Source organism: Acipenser ruthenus, chromosome 2 (genome assembly GCF_902713425.1).
Source record: "Acipenser ruthenus chromosome 2, fAciRut3.2 maternal haplotype, whole genome shotgun sequence".
Classification (NCBI taxonomy): Eukaryota; Metazoa; Chordata; class Actinopteri; order Acipenseriformes; family Acipenseridae; genus Acipenser; species Acipenser ruthenus.
Window position 1 is genome coordinate 96165026 of NC_081190.1, and position 17143 is coordinate 96182168.

General features: G+C 37.4%; 1 protein-coding gene across 3 annotated transcripts in view; it reads right to left on the minus strand.

Annotated features, from left to right (window-relative positions):
• Positions 1-17143, minus strand: part of LOC117408324 (F-box only protein 41-like) — a 74027-nt gene that overhangs the window by 34230 nt on the left and 22654 nt on the right. For all 3 annotated transcript variants that reach the window (XM_059004338.1, XM_059004344.1, XM_034013220.3), the window contains exons 3-4: positions 12678-12885; positions 8278-8354 (exon numbers count right to left, since the gene is read on the minus strand). In XM_059004338.1, coding sequence (XP_058860321.1) covers positions 8278-8354; positions 12678-12885 — 285 coding nt within the window. The remainder of the gene's footprint in view (positions 1-8277; positions 8355-12677; positions 12886-17143) is intronic.

A 17143-nucleotide genomic window follows, 5' to 3' on the forward strand; every position in this document is an offset into this window, starting at 1 on the left:
TATGATTTACAACAAGCTCATGCTTTGGAGGTAACTACTGTAGCACCAATATCCATTTAAATTGATTTTTTTCTAACATTTCCCTCCCTTTATTTCTGGTATCATTCTGAGTAGTTCTGGGTCCAATTGCTCTAATAATGAGTTATTATTACTTCTGTATTGAACAGACTACGGCATTCTATTTAAATCATGAGTCGCTGTGACCTTTCAACTCTGCTGTCCCTATCTACTGTACATACAGTTGTAGTCAAAAGTTTACATACCCAAATGGAAATGTATAATTTCTAGAAATTTCTCGAAAAACAAAGAATTTTAGGAGAAATCTTTTGTAGCAAAAGTTTTCTTTTTGTGCATGAGGAAAAAAAGTTACAAGAAATAGATGTTACAATTATTTATTTCAGCAATTTCTTTTGCAAAACTCCAAAAATGCAAATTCAAAAGTATTCATACCCGTTGATGCTATGATAGTATTTTCTACAAGGTGCACGAAATTTCAATATAATAATGCAGAACCTAATTCTACAAAAGTCTAGAAAATGCTGGATTGTTGGTGAGCATTCTTAGAGAGTCTAAAAGGGTTACGCATAGGATGATTGCTGTCATTACCAATAAGTCAATATGGGAAAAAGTAAAGAGCTATCTGAAGACCTTAGGCAGAAAATTATTTATTGTCATAAAGCTGAAGAAGGATATAATATTTCCAAGCATTTGAGTATCCCAATTTCGACTGTTTCTATTATCAAGCAGTACAAGACTGTTACAACGCTCCCTCGGTCCAAAAGAAAGAAGGTTCTTTCACCAAGAACAAGTATAAGAATTGTGAGGAAGGCTTTTTTTTTTATATATAAAATTTAGTCGTCGCCAATTGTTTTACCCTGGTTTTCACCCCAATTTAGCATGCCCAATTATTATCTATATCCCCGGCTCACCGCTCGCAACCACCCCGCCGACTCGGGAAACGGAGTCTGGAACACACGTCCTCCGAAACATGCTCCTGCCAAGCCGTCATTTTTTGCACTGCAGATCCACAGCAATGCCACCAGACCTATAGTGCCGGAGGACAACACAGATCTGGCGGCTCCACTGCAGAGCCACAGGCGCCCTATCGACCACAGGGATCGCTGATGCGCGGTGAGCCGTGGATTCCCCTGCCGACCTAAGCCCTCCCCACCCGGGCAGCACTCAGCCAATTGTGCGCCGCCCCCTAGGAACTCCCGGTCACGGTCGGCTGTGATATAGCCTGGATTCGAACCTGTGATCTCCAGGCTATAGGGCACATCCTGCACTCCGCGTGGAGCGCCTTTACTGGATGCGCCACTCGGGAGCCCCGTGAGGAAGGTTAATAACAATCCGAGATTGACTGTCAAAGATATTCAAAGTGAATTGGTTGCAAGTGGGACTGGGGTTTCTATTTCAATCATAGGTCGAGTATTGCATGGTGAAGGTCTCAATGGTCGCAGGCCAAGGAAAAAGCCACTCTTAGGAAAACATCACAAGGACTGCCGCTTAAAGTCTGCAAAATGGAATTTGAATGATGGATATGAGTTCTGGACAAAGGTTTTGTGGAGTGATGAAACAAAAATCGAGATATCTGGTCATGCTGATAGTCGGTACGTTTGGAGAAAGTCTGGTGAGGCATACAAAGAAAAGAACACAATACCTACTGTCACACATGGAGGTGGTAATATCCTTCTATGAGGTTGTTTTTCCTCTAATGGCACAGGAAATTTAATTCCAATACATGGTAAAATGGATTCCATAGCATACCAAAAGATATTGGCCAATCATCTGAAACCCTCCGCTACAAAACCTGGTTTAAAGCACTAGATGTTCCAACACAATAACGATCCAAAGCACATATCAAAATCTACTTCAGAATGGTTAAAGAAGAATACAATCAAGGTTCTGGAATGGCCTAGTAAAATCGTTGGTATGAGTTGAAGAAGGCTGTGCAAGAGAAGTCTTGGAATTTGAATGAACTAGAACAATTTAGCATTGAAGAATGGTCAAAAATCACTAAAGAATCATGCCAAAAGCTCATTGACAAATATCCTAATCATTTAAAAGAGGTTATTATTGCTAAAGGTACCTCAACTATGAACTATTAATTTAATTTTCCTTGTCAGGGTATGAATACTTTTGAATTAGCATTTTTGGAGTTTTGCAAAAACAGTATTCAAATAAATAATTGAAGATATCTATTTCTTGTAACTTTTTCCTCATCCACAAAAGCAAAACTGTTGCAGCAAAAGACTTTTCCCATAATTATTTGTTTTCGAGAAATTTCTAGAAATTATAAATTTCGATTGGGCTATGTAAACTTTTGACTACAACGATATACAGTATAGAGAGAGTAAGCAGATGGGGCCAGCAGAGCTGAAAGGTTAACATAACCCAGAACCTCTGCATGACAGAAAAGGAAGGGCTCTATTCCAGTGAAATGCCAAGTAGCATACATTCTACAGAAACAGAATGTTTTTATTCACATACTGTAATTACTTTATTTCTACTTTCTGAATATCACCTGTAAAAGGATTATTCTTTGTATTCAGTTTCCACTTCAGTAACGTGTGTATTTTATATACAGTACATATTCAACTGACCATATTAAAACCCTAGCTTTATAATTAGCTGTGTTATATTTTTTTTACATCCCTCTAAACTATGGGTTCACAACAGAGACACTACATTCTCTGAAAGCGACTGATTAATGGGTTACAGTGTGTATTGAATATTCATGGACCTAGATGCTGTTACACACTTCCTGCAAGGCAGCGAAAGATGTAACCAGAATCGTTACAGGCAAGAAATACAAAATACAATTGTTAACAAACTTCTATTTATTGTTGTCCAGTCCAAGCTAATACTGTTAGACAAAACCGGTCTTTTTACGCAGATAAATCTTTTACACAAATGTCTCTGTAGGCCACCATAGTACACTTAAATACAATAAATAAATAAATAAATAAATAAATAAATAAATACATTGTATATATAATGCTGCATAACATTACTGTATCATGTGGAGAACCCCAATAAATCACCCTTTTAGAAGTTAGGTCTGCATACCAAATCGCAGCAGTACAATTTATTGCAATAAACCAGTGTAGACAGAGACGCTGTATTAAAAATGATGCACAAGATCCTGAATCACAGAATACTGTGGTTCAACTAAGGTTAGCTATTAACAAGATGCATGCAATGTGTGAGTGTGGCGGAGTGTGCTGACAGGGTGAAAAAACAACTGTTTCCATTTCCATTAGAGGAGTCAGAGTCTTTCTCTGTGGGCTGATTTGCCCATCATCACAAGTGATAAACACAACCACATGAATTAGTTATCAAATGTCAATATCAAAAGCCAGCATAAAGAGAAGGGTGTTTGAATTACATTGATTCTCAATGTAATTCTTATTCTACATATTGTGCAAAATGTGCCTCTAGGTAGTACAAACACAGCTGGGCGAATGAACAGTCATATTTGAGAAGGTCGGGTGATATTTTGAGAGCTGTGAAGTTATGAAGGAGCCTTGAGAATGTGTACACTTGCTATATAAGCAGACCTACCAAAGAGATGAAGGCGGCTGGTGAAACAATCCGTGCCTGTAGAGTGAAATGGCACAGAGCACACACTCTGACAGATATGGACAACACACAGGGGGTTATTCATACAACATACTGTCTGTTTTTCCATGGTGGTAGAGGCTATTACCGTCCTGTTGTGCTTTTTTCCTATTCATAAATATGTCATGGTAGTACATGAATATCTGCACAAATGCATTATATAAAATTATATGTGAAAAAAAGAACTTGGCAATACATATAATTCTCCTAGTTTGTTTTTCTCTTTCTTTTAATAGGACGCCCCTGTTTTGAAACCACAATTACTTCTTCCTCCTTAAGACTTTTGCTCTCTTATTTCAAGTCCCTTGTCCACTTCAGGGTCGTCTGGGTTTCGGACTCTGCATTTTACTGCAGTAGTGGCTGTGGAAGCCTGTAGTGTGACAGTAGGCTGTCTGGAAGATTGACTGTGAGCTTTGTATGGTTTCAATGAATGAGGTTATGGATGATGTAACATTTCTGTTTCTTTCAATAATTGTGTTGGCCACTGCATTCTGTCCATCAATTATTGACTTAGTTATTGCATTTTGTCCTTTTTCTATTTTATTGATGAGTTTTGTGATGCCGCTTATAAATGCACCTTTAAAGATACGTATTTGTTGCCCTGCTGCAGCTATTTTCTTTAAAGTGGTGTTCATGATTTTTAATTGCATGTTGGTGTACTTATTTTGATAAATGTATTACCCGTTTTGTTGACCATTTAACATTGGAGGGTTCTATTTTAAGGTTCTGTCGCAGAGGTGGTCCCTGGTCTATATGGGTGTGCTCTACCTATCCTCCCTCATTTAGACAGTTCTTTACCTCCTGATGTGACCGCTACATGGTGCTGAAAGGAACTGATTGATGTCAAAACAGTTGCATTATTATTGTTTTGTACAATCTGATTTGTAGCCAGTACTTCCTCTCCAATGGGTTGAAGTTGTAGCACCGCGATGTCAGATGTTTTATTTTCTCCCGTTATTATTTCCTTAGTGGTGTGCTTTTGAGCGCATATTTCTCGCATTTGCGAGGTGCTGCTGGAATCAAAATAAAATTAATAAAATGTCAGTATTATAATTTATACATGTATGTTAAATAATGTTTATAATAACTTTAAGCAGGTCAACAGGCAGATAGATATTTACCTGATGTGTTAGCTATTCCAGATGTTTCCTGCACAGCGGCACAGTGTTGCATTGATTTGACAGATGTGTCGTGTCCTCCTAATCCAACTGTTTAATTTGAAATTGTACTAAATACAGCCTCCTCTGCTGGTGTTAAAAGCCACCTGTTCCAATTGCTTGGAGCTGTGCTGCTTTTTTTAACATCATGTATTTTGTCCTGCCACCTCTTTTGACAATCCAGGGCGCTTCGTTATACAGATGAGACAGCGTTGACATGTGTTGTTATCTGTGCCCACATTTATTTTTCTCTGTTTTATACAACCCATTTTTTCTCCAAACGATTTATGTGCATTTGCCACAACCTCTTCTCTCAGACTATTAAGTTCATCAGCAGATAATTTTGGCTTTCTTTGCATTTCTCTCTGATTGTTTATATTTCCACAATCTATACCGCCACAGAATAACCTTCACCATCAGCTACGTCATAAGTATTGGACAACTTAATTTCAATACTACATTTTATTGGTTGCTGGAAACTTGTCAGTAATTTTCCGTGACCTATAAGGTACCGGTACCACATGGGCATCACTTTACTTATCCTGACAGTGGTTTTAAGAATCAGACAAAAAAAGTCACGGTGTATTGACACGACATTCTGGAAATACTGTCTATTTTTATGAATGACCCTCACAGTGTACACAGTCTGACAGATATGGACAACACACAGTGTACAAGATAGGCATGCAGAGAGTTTACATTCCACACATTTCCTGCTATGGTGGTGATAGTAATAGGAACGCTTGAATAGGTTATTTTGCAAATGTATTAATATACAGCAGCATGGAAAAAAAGTGTAGACAGCAGGATTATCTATTTTAGAGACACAAAGATATTTAGTAAACAAGGTCCAAGTGGGACCAGTAAAGCCCCACCCCAGTGGTTTGTCATAACAAGTACATGGATAATATTCTGCGGTACCACTGCTTTTGTAAGACAGCTAGCTCTTTAAAATAATTCGCCTGTATTTGAAAAGCGGACTATTATAAATGCAGGCATAACAAGATATTTATTAAGCAAGGTAACAAATGTCCAAACCTCAGTTGTCAAGCACAGGCTTATACTTCCATTTGTTGTTGTCCAGTACAAGTGATTTCTGATGAAAGCTGTTAGTGTTAGACAACATTTTTGTTTTTATGTTGATAAATCTTTTACCAATTGTCTCTGGAGCCAGCTACAGCGCCTATAGAAAGTCTACACCCCCTTTCAAAATGTTCACCTTTTGTTGCTTTATAGCCTGGAATTAAAATACATTAAAATAGTTTTTTGTTCATGTATCTACACATCCTACCCCACAACTTCCATGTGAAAAAAATATTCTAGAAATCTGTAGAAATTAATTAAAAATAAAAACTGAAATAGCTTGGTTGGATAAGTGTCCACCCCCCTTGTAATAGAAATCCTAAATTAGCTCAGGTGTAACCAATCGCCTTCAAAATCACACACCAAGTTATGTGGCCTCTACCTGTGTTAAACTGTAGTGATTCACATGATTTCAGGATAAATTCGGCAGTTCCTGTAGGTTCCCTCTATTGGGTAGTGCATTTCAAAGCAAAGACTCAACCATGAGCACCAAGACGCTTTCAAAAGAACTCCGGGACAAAGTTGTTGAAAGGTACAGATCAGGGGATGGGTATAAAAAAATATCAAAGGCCTTGAATATCCCTTGGAGCATGGTCAAGACGATTATTAAGAAGTGGAAGGGTATGGAACCACCAAGACCCTGCCTAGATCAGGCCGTCCCTCCAAACTGGATGACCGAGCAAGAAGGAGACTGATCAGAGAGACTACCAAGAGGCCAATGGCAACTTTGCAAGAGCTACAGTCTTTTATGGCCAAGACTGGTCAAAGTGTGCATGTGACAACAATATCCCAAGCACTCCACAAATCTGGCCTGTATGGTAGGGTGGCAAGAAGGAAGCCATTACTCAAGAAAGCCCACCTTGAATCCCATTTGAAGTATGCAAAAAAACACTCAGGAGATTCTGTAGCCATGTGGCAAAAAGTTTTGTGGTCTGACGAAACTAAAATGGAAGTTTTTGACCTAAATGCAAAGCGTTATGTTTGGCGCAAAGCCAACACAGCGCATCACCCAAAGAACACCATCCCTACTGTGAAGCATGGTGGTGGCAGCATCATGTTATGGGGATGTTTCTCATTGGCAGGGACTGGGGCACTTGTCAGGATAGAAGGGAAAATGAATGGAGCACAATACAGAGAAGTCCTTGAGGAAAACCCTCTGCCCTCTGCAAGAAAGCTGAAACTGGGACGGAAGTTCACCTTTCAGCATGACAATGACCCAAAGCACACAGCCAAAGCTACACTGGAGTGGCTAAGGAAAAAAAGGTAAATGTCCTTGAGTGGCCCAGTCAGAGCCCCGACCTAAATCCAATCAAAAATTTGTGGCATGACTTGAAGATTGCTGTCCATCAATGTTCCACAAGGAACTAGACAGAGCTTGAAGAGTTTTGTAAAGAAGAATGGTCAAATATTGCCAAATCTAGGTGTGCAAAGTTGGTAGAGACCTATCAGCATCAGTGTGGAGTAGTGGTTAGGGGTCTGGACTCTTGACCGGAGGGGTGTGGGTTCAATCCCAGGTGGGGGACACTGCTGCTGTACCCTTGAACAAGGAACTTTACCTAGATTGCTCCACTAAAAACCCAACTGTATAAATGGGTAATTGTATATAAAAAAAATAATGTAATTGTTTGTAAAAATAATGTGATATCTTGTAACAATTGTAAGTCGCCCTGGAGGGGCGTCTGCTAAGAAATAAATAATAATAATAATAATAATCCCAACAGACCCCCCTTAATAATAATCCCCTTAACAGTGTGGAGTATGGTGTGTAGATAAGTGGAAAAAAATCCTCATTTAAATGCATGAAACTCTGAGACACTGACACAACAAAATGTGAAAAAAGTTCAAGGGGGTGTAGACTTTCTATAGGCACTGTATATTCTGACTGCCATGTGAAACATGTTGTCGGATGATCTCAATTTCTGAGTGAAAAACGCTATAATAAACTCCCTGGCCAATTTGTTAAGACGCACCGGACCCCCGTGTCCCATTTTCACTGTGCTGGGTCTATTGATTCCCATTGAAATATGAATAATGTCCTGTGTGTACCTAAACATTGTTGCTGATCCACCTATAATGCTGAATATGTAATGTTTTAATGGTGTAGACCTAATTGCCTACATTGTTTCAATATTAAATTAAGACACAACCTGGCCTCAATATGTATTTTTGTTTTTACTTTATTGCTATGGAAACTATGTGCGAAGTATCGTCCTTTATGCCTAGACCTGAGATTGTCTAAAGCTTAATCTTTTTCTGCATACAAAATTAATATGCTAAAAGTAACACATACTTGGCTTGTGTACCATTCATAATCTGTACAAATCTGTAATAGTAACAGATACTCGTATGATCCGGGCACATGGAACATCCTGATGAAAGCTGTGTGAAGATAAGGTCTGAAATCTGGCAGACTTACCCAGTGCTTGGTGAGGAGCGTCGATCCGACACCTGATACACCCCTCGAGAAACAGTGGAACCAGAGTTTCTTTCCCTCTAAGGAAAATGATTAGAAAAATAAAAACGTTAAACATCTTCAATAAAACAGAATAATAACAAGGTACGTTAGCAACCTGCTTATACTCAGCCAGGGATACACATAACACTTGTATGAGTGCTGTAAGTCAATATCCACCACAGCACATAGAATAGTAACTTGTAACCTATGTCCATGTAAAGTTTGATCTGATTTACGCAAGCGGTTTTGAAAGTATAGTAATAAGATTACACATGGGGGATATAGGACTAACGCAAATGCATTCGGCAAAACTAATGAACGCTTTGTCCATCAAGGGCCACTGAAAAGGATTCCAGAATTTGAACAATACATTTACATATTTACATAACATAATTTGGCCAGCAATTGAAACTAATATATTTATCTTGCCCAACAGCAGGGTTTACAATTTACTCATCATTTATGTTGTAAATCATTATGTTCCTCTGACTACTGTAGCAAATTAAGTCATAACAGGACGAGGCTAAAATGTTTGTGCGCTCTGGTCTGGTTGACTGAAATAATAAAATAGGATATTTCTGGTTGACTTCATTCCTGCTTGGATTTAGACTGACTCATAAAGACAGACAAGAGTTATATATAGTATTCGTGTTGCCAGCTGCGTCATTGGTGGGGCTCATGTGAAATACAAAAACATACAAAAAACACACACATTCCTTTTGTAGCGGTGGATTGGTCCCAAGTTACTGTAGCAGTTGCCTTAATTATCACACACTGAGGGAAAGGTAGCAAGCTGCGCAGTGACTATTAACAGTCCTACATCACAGAACAAAAAAAGCACTACATAATTGGAATTCATTACTAATAACCTATCATCTCCTAGTCTATTTAATGTTAATTCAGGATAAGCAATTATTTCAAATATACTGCTGTGGATAACCTGCTGAACCTTGGAACCTTGTAGGTCACATAGTCTGATTGAAGCTATACTTACTGTAGTGAGTCTGAGCTCCAATACATGACGTGATAAGGTAACCCAGCAACTTTGCATGTATATTGCTAAATCTAAAAAATCTGCATAACCCAAAATGAAGGTAAGAAAATTGATGTACAAGTGTAATTGTCAAATATTGTAAATATTGTCCACAGTGGCTACTGATCTCAAGGTCTTTTTGTATTTCTTGTGGCCCATCATAGTATTCGTTACAAGTTGTATGTGTGTCAATATTGCTGATAGCAACAAGAGGCCAGCAGAGTTTTAGCAAACAAAAAGGACAGTATGTATAACAATTATGATGATGTGAAATGAATGCAAAGGCTAATATGAGATAGAAAGTGAAGCTGTCATGAAATAAATGCCCTGTGTAAAGTATTTGGATGTGGTGTTTTAATGTAAAGAGTAGAACAGGGTGCAAAATGACAAGACATTACTAGTATAATGGTCAAGGAGGGAAGGTAAATAACTAACAAAAAACACTATCTTTGAATCTTGAGACTAATTTTTATTCTCAAAATACCTGTTGACACGATCAGCCACCTACCAGAGAACGTCTACTGCTGAGGGCATTAATATTGAACAGTTTTATATTTTTGTTAGTTTTATTTTTAAAGATAAATCCCCAGGTGATATTTTACTTGCATTGTCACGTCAGATGGAGAACCGATTCTATTATTGAAACTGATTAAACAATTTTAATATATATAGAATTGAATTATCACAAAGCTTTGACGTCTGTCTGTGAGTTTGATTGATGGGCACTGGAAAATAATATTTTCATATTTGTATTTGGCATATTTATATTGAACCCCCCTAGCTAAACAAGATTTTATATAAATGAACAATTGAATACATAAATAATAATCTGTTGATAAACTGCAGATGTAAAATAGTTAACAAAATGTGCTGTTACCAAAGGGGGAAAAACACCCTCACATGCATGTTAGACTCTATTTATGGTTCTCAGTTTTGTTTATTAATATTTAAAATCCAATCAAGCATGCAATATTTATTGCCTCTGTATGACAGCTTCAATAGAGTGAGACCCATGTCCTCTAAATATACTGGCAAACAACATATCACTGAAAAACTAAATATGAATATGAGTTATGACAAATACAAAGTCTTCTATTCCTGAAAAACATTAATGCAATTTTAAAGCAATGCACTAAATGAAAGAAAGGGGAAATTTCTGTCTCATTCAAAACTCATATTATACAGTGATGAAATGCAATATTATTTAAAAGGGTCAAATATTCATACATGATAGGAATTCAGTTTTCTGGTAAAATGTGGTGAATTGTGGGAGTGACGGATAATACTGTACCACCAAAGTACTCGCACAATAACAGTCACATCAAGTTTGTTAAAAAAAAAAATCCAATTTATGTATTTGTTTTTGAAAATAAGTCATTTTTAAGGCTCTTTAACAATATTTTTTTTTCACATGTAAACACAAACATTATATATATATATATATATATATATATATATATATATATATATATATATATATATATATATATATATATAGACACACAGTGCTCCCCCTTTATAATGCTGTAGTTGGGATCCACAGTTAAGAGACCATGCTATTTGTGTTCCACCATATAACAAGACTACTAGTGTTAGTGTAATGGCCGTACTGCCTTACAAACTGTACTGCAGTATAAATATAAAAAAAAGCTGTACACAGTCAACCTTGGTTAACTCGACTGGTGGATAATTCTACAGACAAATTTTCTCCATATAAAATATATGCATCCTGCCTCTTAATTTTTTAATTCGACACCACGCTTTACTCATAACTCGACACTTGGTACTTATTACCAGTACTGAAGAGATAAAAACTATTAAAAAGACTGGTGGATAACTTGACACTGTTCACGTGACTGACCTCTGACAAAACAGATCGTTCATTCATTCGCAACTACCAAGTGCAGCTGGTTATAGTGTCAGTTTATAATGAGTGAGAAGCAAAAAATTAATTCAATTGGCTTTAAAGCTCAGGTTATTCGGGATAACAAGCTTGTCAGCAGAATTTTCAAAGCGTGTGTTTTTGCATGCGAAACAAACAACAATGCTTGACTTCTGTGTGAAACTGTAAGTTGTTTATTGTTTTTGTTCACCGAGTTAATTCTGTATAATGTACAATTGTTAACGTTTCCTTTTTAAGCCGTCAAATTAGACGGTACAAGCCAATACCTAAAAGTATAGTGAGCAGTTCATGCAGTTTGTGGTTGGATTGTTTTCGTAAAAATAAGCTGTAGTTATTTTTTTAAATTCTTATTTCAATCGAACTATACGAGTTGTACCGAGTTTGTACAGTACTGTATACTGTAATTGATTCATTCACTGCAGTTCTTTTACGGAGCTTTGCATCTCCCCTTAGTGAAAAACTGAGATTTGCATCGCAACTGAAACTAAGTAAGCCACTGATGCTTAACTGCAGTGGTAGTCGTGGCAGTAAAATACTGTACTGTAATGTCATTTTAAGGCCATTACAAGTAACACCGCATGGCAGTTAAACTAGGCACTTTCACAAGATGATCGCTTCTCAAGCATACTGTAGTCAAATAGGATTCTGCAGCCTTGAGTAAACATAATCGCGATCATATAACACGCTGCTTATCCACGAGGACCTGTTTTGATTGTTTTGATGTATTGCCCTCAGTGACTGAGCACCATTGACATTGTATACTTTAAACTGCTGACATGTTAATAATATCCCCTTTGCTGTGTTAGATCTCTTCTGTGCTTCTGATTGTTTGTACGAAAGTAACATTGTTTCCCAATTTAATAATTATACTGATAACCATCACAGTGTCAATCACATGTTTTGTTGTCTTGTTGCATTGTTCAATCTGTAAAGTTAATTCTGAACGTATAATAATGTTCTGGAATTTGCCCTCACCAACAGATTTAACAGCAATTTGGAATAAGCTGCAGCATTTTAAAACACCACTATAGTCAGCTAACTGAACAAGACTAAATGACCATCATCAATTATAAATCTGTATATGTTTTGTATACATTGTGAACATTTATTTCCCACATTTATTTCCCTACAAATTTAGAAACCGTAGTTAATATGACTATAAAATGTTCAGTTTACATTTTTTAAAATTTTGAAATCTATATAATGTTTGAAATAAATACTAAAAAAAATCATAAATCTGCATGTAAAAAGGTGCACTTTACTCTTGTGGTTGATCATGTCACCAAAACCCCTTGATAGAATGATTGCCTTAGAGCATTACAGTGTACATTATTCCTTGTATTAATAATAGTATGTTTTATGATGGCAACCAAGGGGCATAACAGCGGCCTCTCACCGGAGCGCCACGTGGCTGTGTTTATGTACCTGTCGGCCGGTGCTCTTGGATCCCGGCACACTGCAGCGGCTCAGACTGCCGTTGGGAGTGGTACCGCAGCTGCTGATGCTCTGGAGCTGCTTCTCAGCGCGGTCAGCCCGGTCCAGAAGCTCCTCGATGAACTGCTGCAGACGCACCTTCGCATTGGCCTCCCGCGCCGCCGTCTCCTGCAGGAACTGGTCAATCTGTGCCCCCTCCCTGCAGGGGAAGAGCCAGTGAGAGGCACGGCACAAACTCCATGGCAAGCAGAATAACGGACACCAATCTGACTGGTGTTGGCTTCAAATAAATAAATCGATGATTTTCCCTGTTTCTGAGCTGACAGTGTTGTTGTACAGGGTTTTTTTTTTTTATGGATGATCTTGTACAAACTTCCTGGAATTAATACATAAATTATGAACTATAACTTGTTTTTTTAAGTCTGACTAAAAATAGAAAACATATTTGAAATGCCTCAAGTGCTGGGCTTTCTCCACTCTCACTGGGCAAACACCCTCTAGTTCACTGATAATGGTATAAACGGTTGTATATTCAAATTTAAGAGCAAAGCCTCTGAGGGAAGGGAATACTCATTTAATGTATTAGAAACATTGAAAAACTAATTAGGAGCACAATAGCTGCAGAATGCATCAATTGAAATGTCATGTTAAGTGGCTCAGATCTCACAGGGGACTTTCACAGACACATTGCCCATACGGAAATAACTTATATTTTAATATATTAAAAGCAATATATATTACACTCATATGCCTCTTATTTTTCTTCATTTGTTTTTTGTGTATACATACAGGGCCGTAGTCAGCCATGATAAATCACGAGGTACTTAGTAGCAGAGCAGACTTTACGTTTTGGGAGACTGCACGTCTGTACTCATTGCTTGTATTTCTGAAATTTACTTGTGTTTGTATTATAAGTAGGGCTGTATTTTTTCATGGTAAAAAATGGCTTATTTCACAGCATTTGATGGTGTAAAATACTGTAGGTATTTCAAGATATTTTAGAATTAAACATTATGTTTGTTAAAGCAGAAAAATAGCATTGTCACATTTAAAATTATTATACAACAAATGTAGCTAAATATTGAAATGCTTATCTGAAAAACAGTACATTGTAGAATATGTGGGGACTTCAAGCTTTTACGATGGCAATAAGGCCATAGTGCCGAGTTTATGCTGGCCTTAAGATTGCCCCGTATGTATCATGACAATTTTGGCAAGTTAAGGACATGTTAGCACCGCTAAAATGGGCTCCGCCGTGCAATGCTCTCCGCCGCTCATTAGCCATGCATTTTAATGTGTGTCAAGCCTTAATTATATGCACGGGCAAATTATACTTTGGGCTCATTTGTAAATGAAGTCTGTGATATTAAAATGAGATTTAGATTTATGAAGCGACAGAACAGCAGCACCGGCCCTAAAAGGGTCCACAAATAAGACAAATTTCAAATTGGTCTTATTTGGGCGCAAAGAAAACATTGGAAAGCAGCTGATAGGAAACAGCATTATGGCAGCAGTCATAACGTATTTCTTACGACGAAGAATGCAGGCTCCTAACCTTCCTGAACAACCCAGGCACAGAGGGAGAGTACTGAGGAGAAGGGAGAGTATTTAGGGTATGCATTACCCTTTATGATCTCCCTGAGGATGAAAGTATAGCTCGATACCATCTATTTCATTATGTACAATTGTTTGTATTCGTCGTATAATAAACTTGGTTCATTAAGTTATCCTTTTCATTATGTATATTTGGTTTTACCCATTGTATAATAATATAATATGTCAAGACACTTAGTCAACACGGGTCATTTCTGCCTCTCCAGCTATCTGGTCTTTAGGGTGTTAAAACCTGTACAATTTATTGAAAACTCAGGTTAGCCCATTTTGAACTGTCATTTCTGCCTCTCCAAATGACCTTCCTATTGTTCAATTGAGGTAATCCATTTGGAGGGGAGGCTCTATTTTTCAGATTTGTCTATTAATCTGTGTACCGGTAGCCCATTGCCATGCCTCTTTAATTTTGGTCCAGTTAATACATTCGGGACAGGGTCAAATTTGTTCCGCGGCAGCACCCGATTTTCGCGGTTGAACATGCATTGAAGTGGTATTTTTTATGCAATTGTTGCGAGTTGGGGGCTGCCCCTCTTCTGCTAGAAGCCAAGGTATACGCATTTAGCCTTCTACCTGTAGCACCCCATTTTAGCGTATGGAGCAACTACGATCTCTGCAGCAGCCCCACTACAATGCTTTGCAGGTGAAATTGTGATGTTTTCAAAACGTATATTCCAATTGTTGTATTTATACCAAGTATTTATTTGATTTAGAACGACCAATTTGTTTGCTTTTAAACCAATTAAAATGTTAAAAAAAAAAAAACTATTCTATGTCCTTTCATTTTAATTCCGTACATGGGCTTGTTGTACTAGTGCTAAAATATACACTGCATTTTTTCTTTATACATTTACAGAAAACCTCACTTAATATAATTGTAGGAGTGTCAGCACTGTACTTGCATCCTGAGCGCTTCTGCCGATGAAAATAAAAATACAGGTAACAACAAAAAAGTATTCGGTTCAACAGAGACAGTCAGAAGCTTAAACACATTTAAGCGAAGTGCTCTGTGTTTCTGCTTAGTTTGAAATTTGAATGTGCAGCCTCTGCTTGATCTGCGGCGCTCAGCCAATAGGCAGGGACCGGACGTTGAAAATAATTTTGGGAAATGTGGGATCAGGCATAGAAGAAAAGGTATATTTCAAGGTTTTAAAACAACATTTCGCACAATTCTTTTCAAAGCTTTAGAAGGCGATACTATTGTGGATGAGGCAGCGAAAAATGTAATTTCACTGCCACAAAAAAATTAATAAAACAAGGCAACATATTAAATTATTACTGAAGGAGCCACTATCCACAGCAAAGCAAAAACATGGACGCCATTAAATGCAATTAAATAAGCATACATAAAGACAGAACTAACACTGTGAATGCAAAGAATGAATGCAGAGAAGCCGACTTTGGTTATGATAGCGAATGTTTCTGCATTCGTCATCTTGTAACACTGTAGAAGACTGCTGAAACATGTTGAAACATGTGTTACCATTTCATGTCATTTGTGTCCGAAGCAGTCACATTTATCCGTTTTTTACAGAAATAAATTAAATGATGTTTGTGGGATATGACTCACAACCCAACATTTAGATAACAAGCTTATTATTATTATTATTATTATTATTATTATTATTATTATGATTTTGTTGTTGTTATTGTTGCAAACTTTAAATAACCACTAGAATATAAATATATAACCTATTTCAATATTTGACAGAGTTGTTATATTGCAATCATTTATCCATAGAAATACTGCATTATTTTTTTTATTTTATTTTATTTTATTAAACAAAATTTTTGTAACCACTGTTTTTGCTTTACTCGGCTTAATAATTTCATCCCATTTATTCTTAAAAAAAGCAAAGTCCACAAAGCATCTTGCAGACAAAAAGAACCGATAAATAAATAAAATCCCTTTAATCTAGCAGTAAAGCCGTATCTCTCAAATCAAATCACAAATAATGTGAAAATGCTACGCTGGTTGTGGGAAAAGGCAGTACAGAACTTTCTGTTTCATTCTTGTCAGAACATCCTGTCTTATCATCACTGTGACAGGCTGTAGTTAGCAGAAGAATGCGACCCCCCTCACATACAGTACCAGCCTTTATTAAACTGTCCTTTATTCTGTCCACATATTGCAGGTTATATGATCTTTCAATTTGCTTTATTAATGTGGACCAGAAATTGTTAACTTCAGTGCAGAGGCTGCTAGGATAACTAATGTGCTCCTAGCATTAAATCAGGTTGGAATTATGAACAGATAACAAGGCAGTTCTTTTTCCCCTAATGTGAAGCATCCTGTTGGAGGAATTTCCTGCTAGTGTTGTCTAGAGTAGGCTCAAAGTTAATAATACATTCCAGAAAAATTAGGTCTGGAGTGATTCTCAATGCAGTATGTGATTGCTGGTTTAGTACCATTTCAATTCCTGCCTAAATAATTGTGTGTGGGTTATTGTTTTTGTTGTGTTTTGAGCTTGCCAAGTCTGACATTCAGAGGGATTATCTTCCTAGCATAGGATTTAGGTAGAATCACATAATAACAGTCACTTACAGTATAACATACTATCTGTGCTGGTGGAGCACAGAGGGGAGGGGGCTGTAATAGCTTGAACTTAAATTCTGAATGAGAGCTGTAGTGGGGTGTGTACAGAACTAGATATATTTATGAGATCCTCGGCCTGTCCCCTGTAAATATGTCTGTGGTGGAACCAGAATTGAGGCAATGTACAAACATTGCCTGTGAGTCACAGATCTTGGCTGGGGTCCCACAGCAAATGTTGCACTGGCCTTGCGCTCCTTTGAGTTAACGAAGAAAATCAGCTGTGGATAGTTCACCTCATCACGTTTTAGCAACT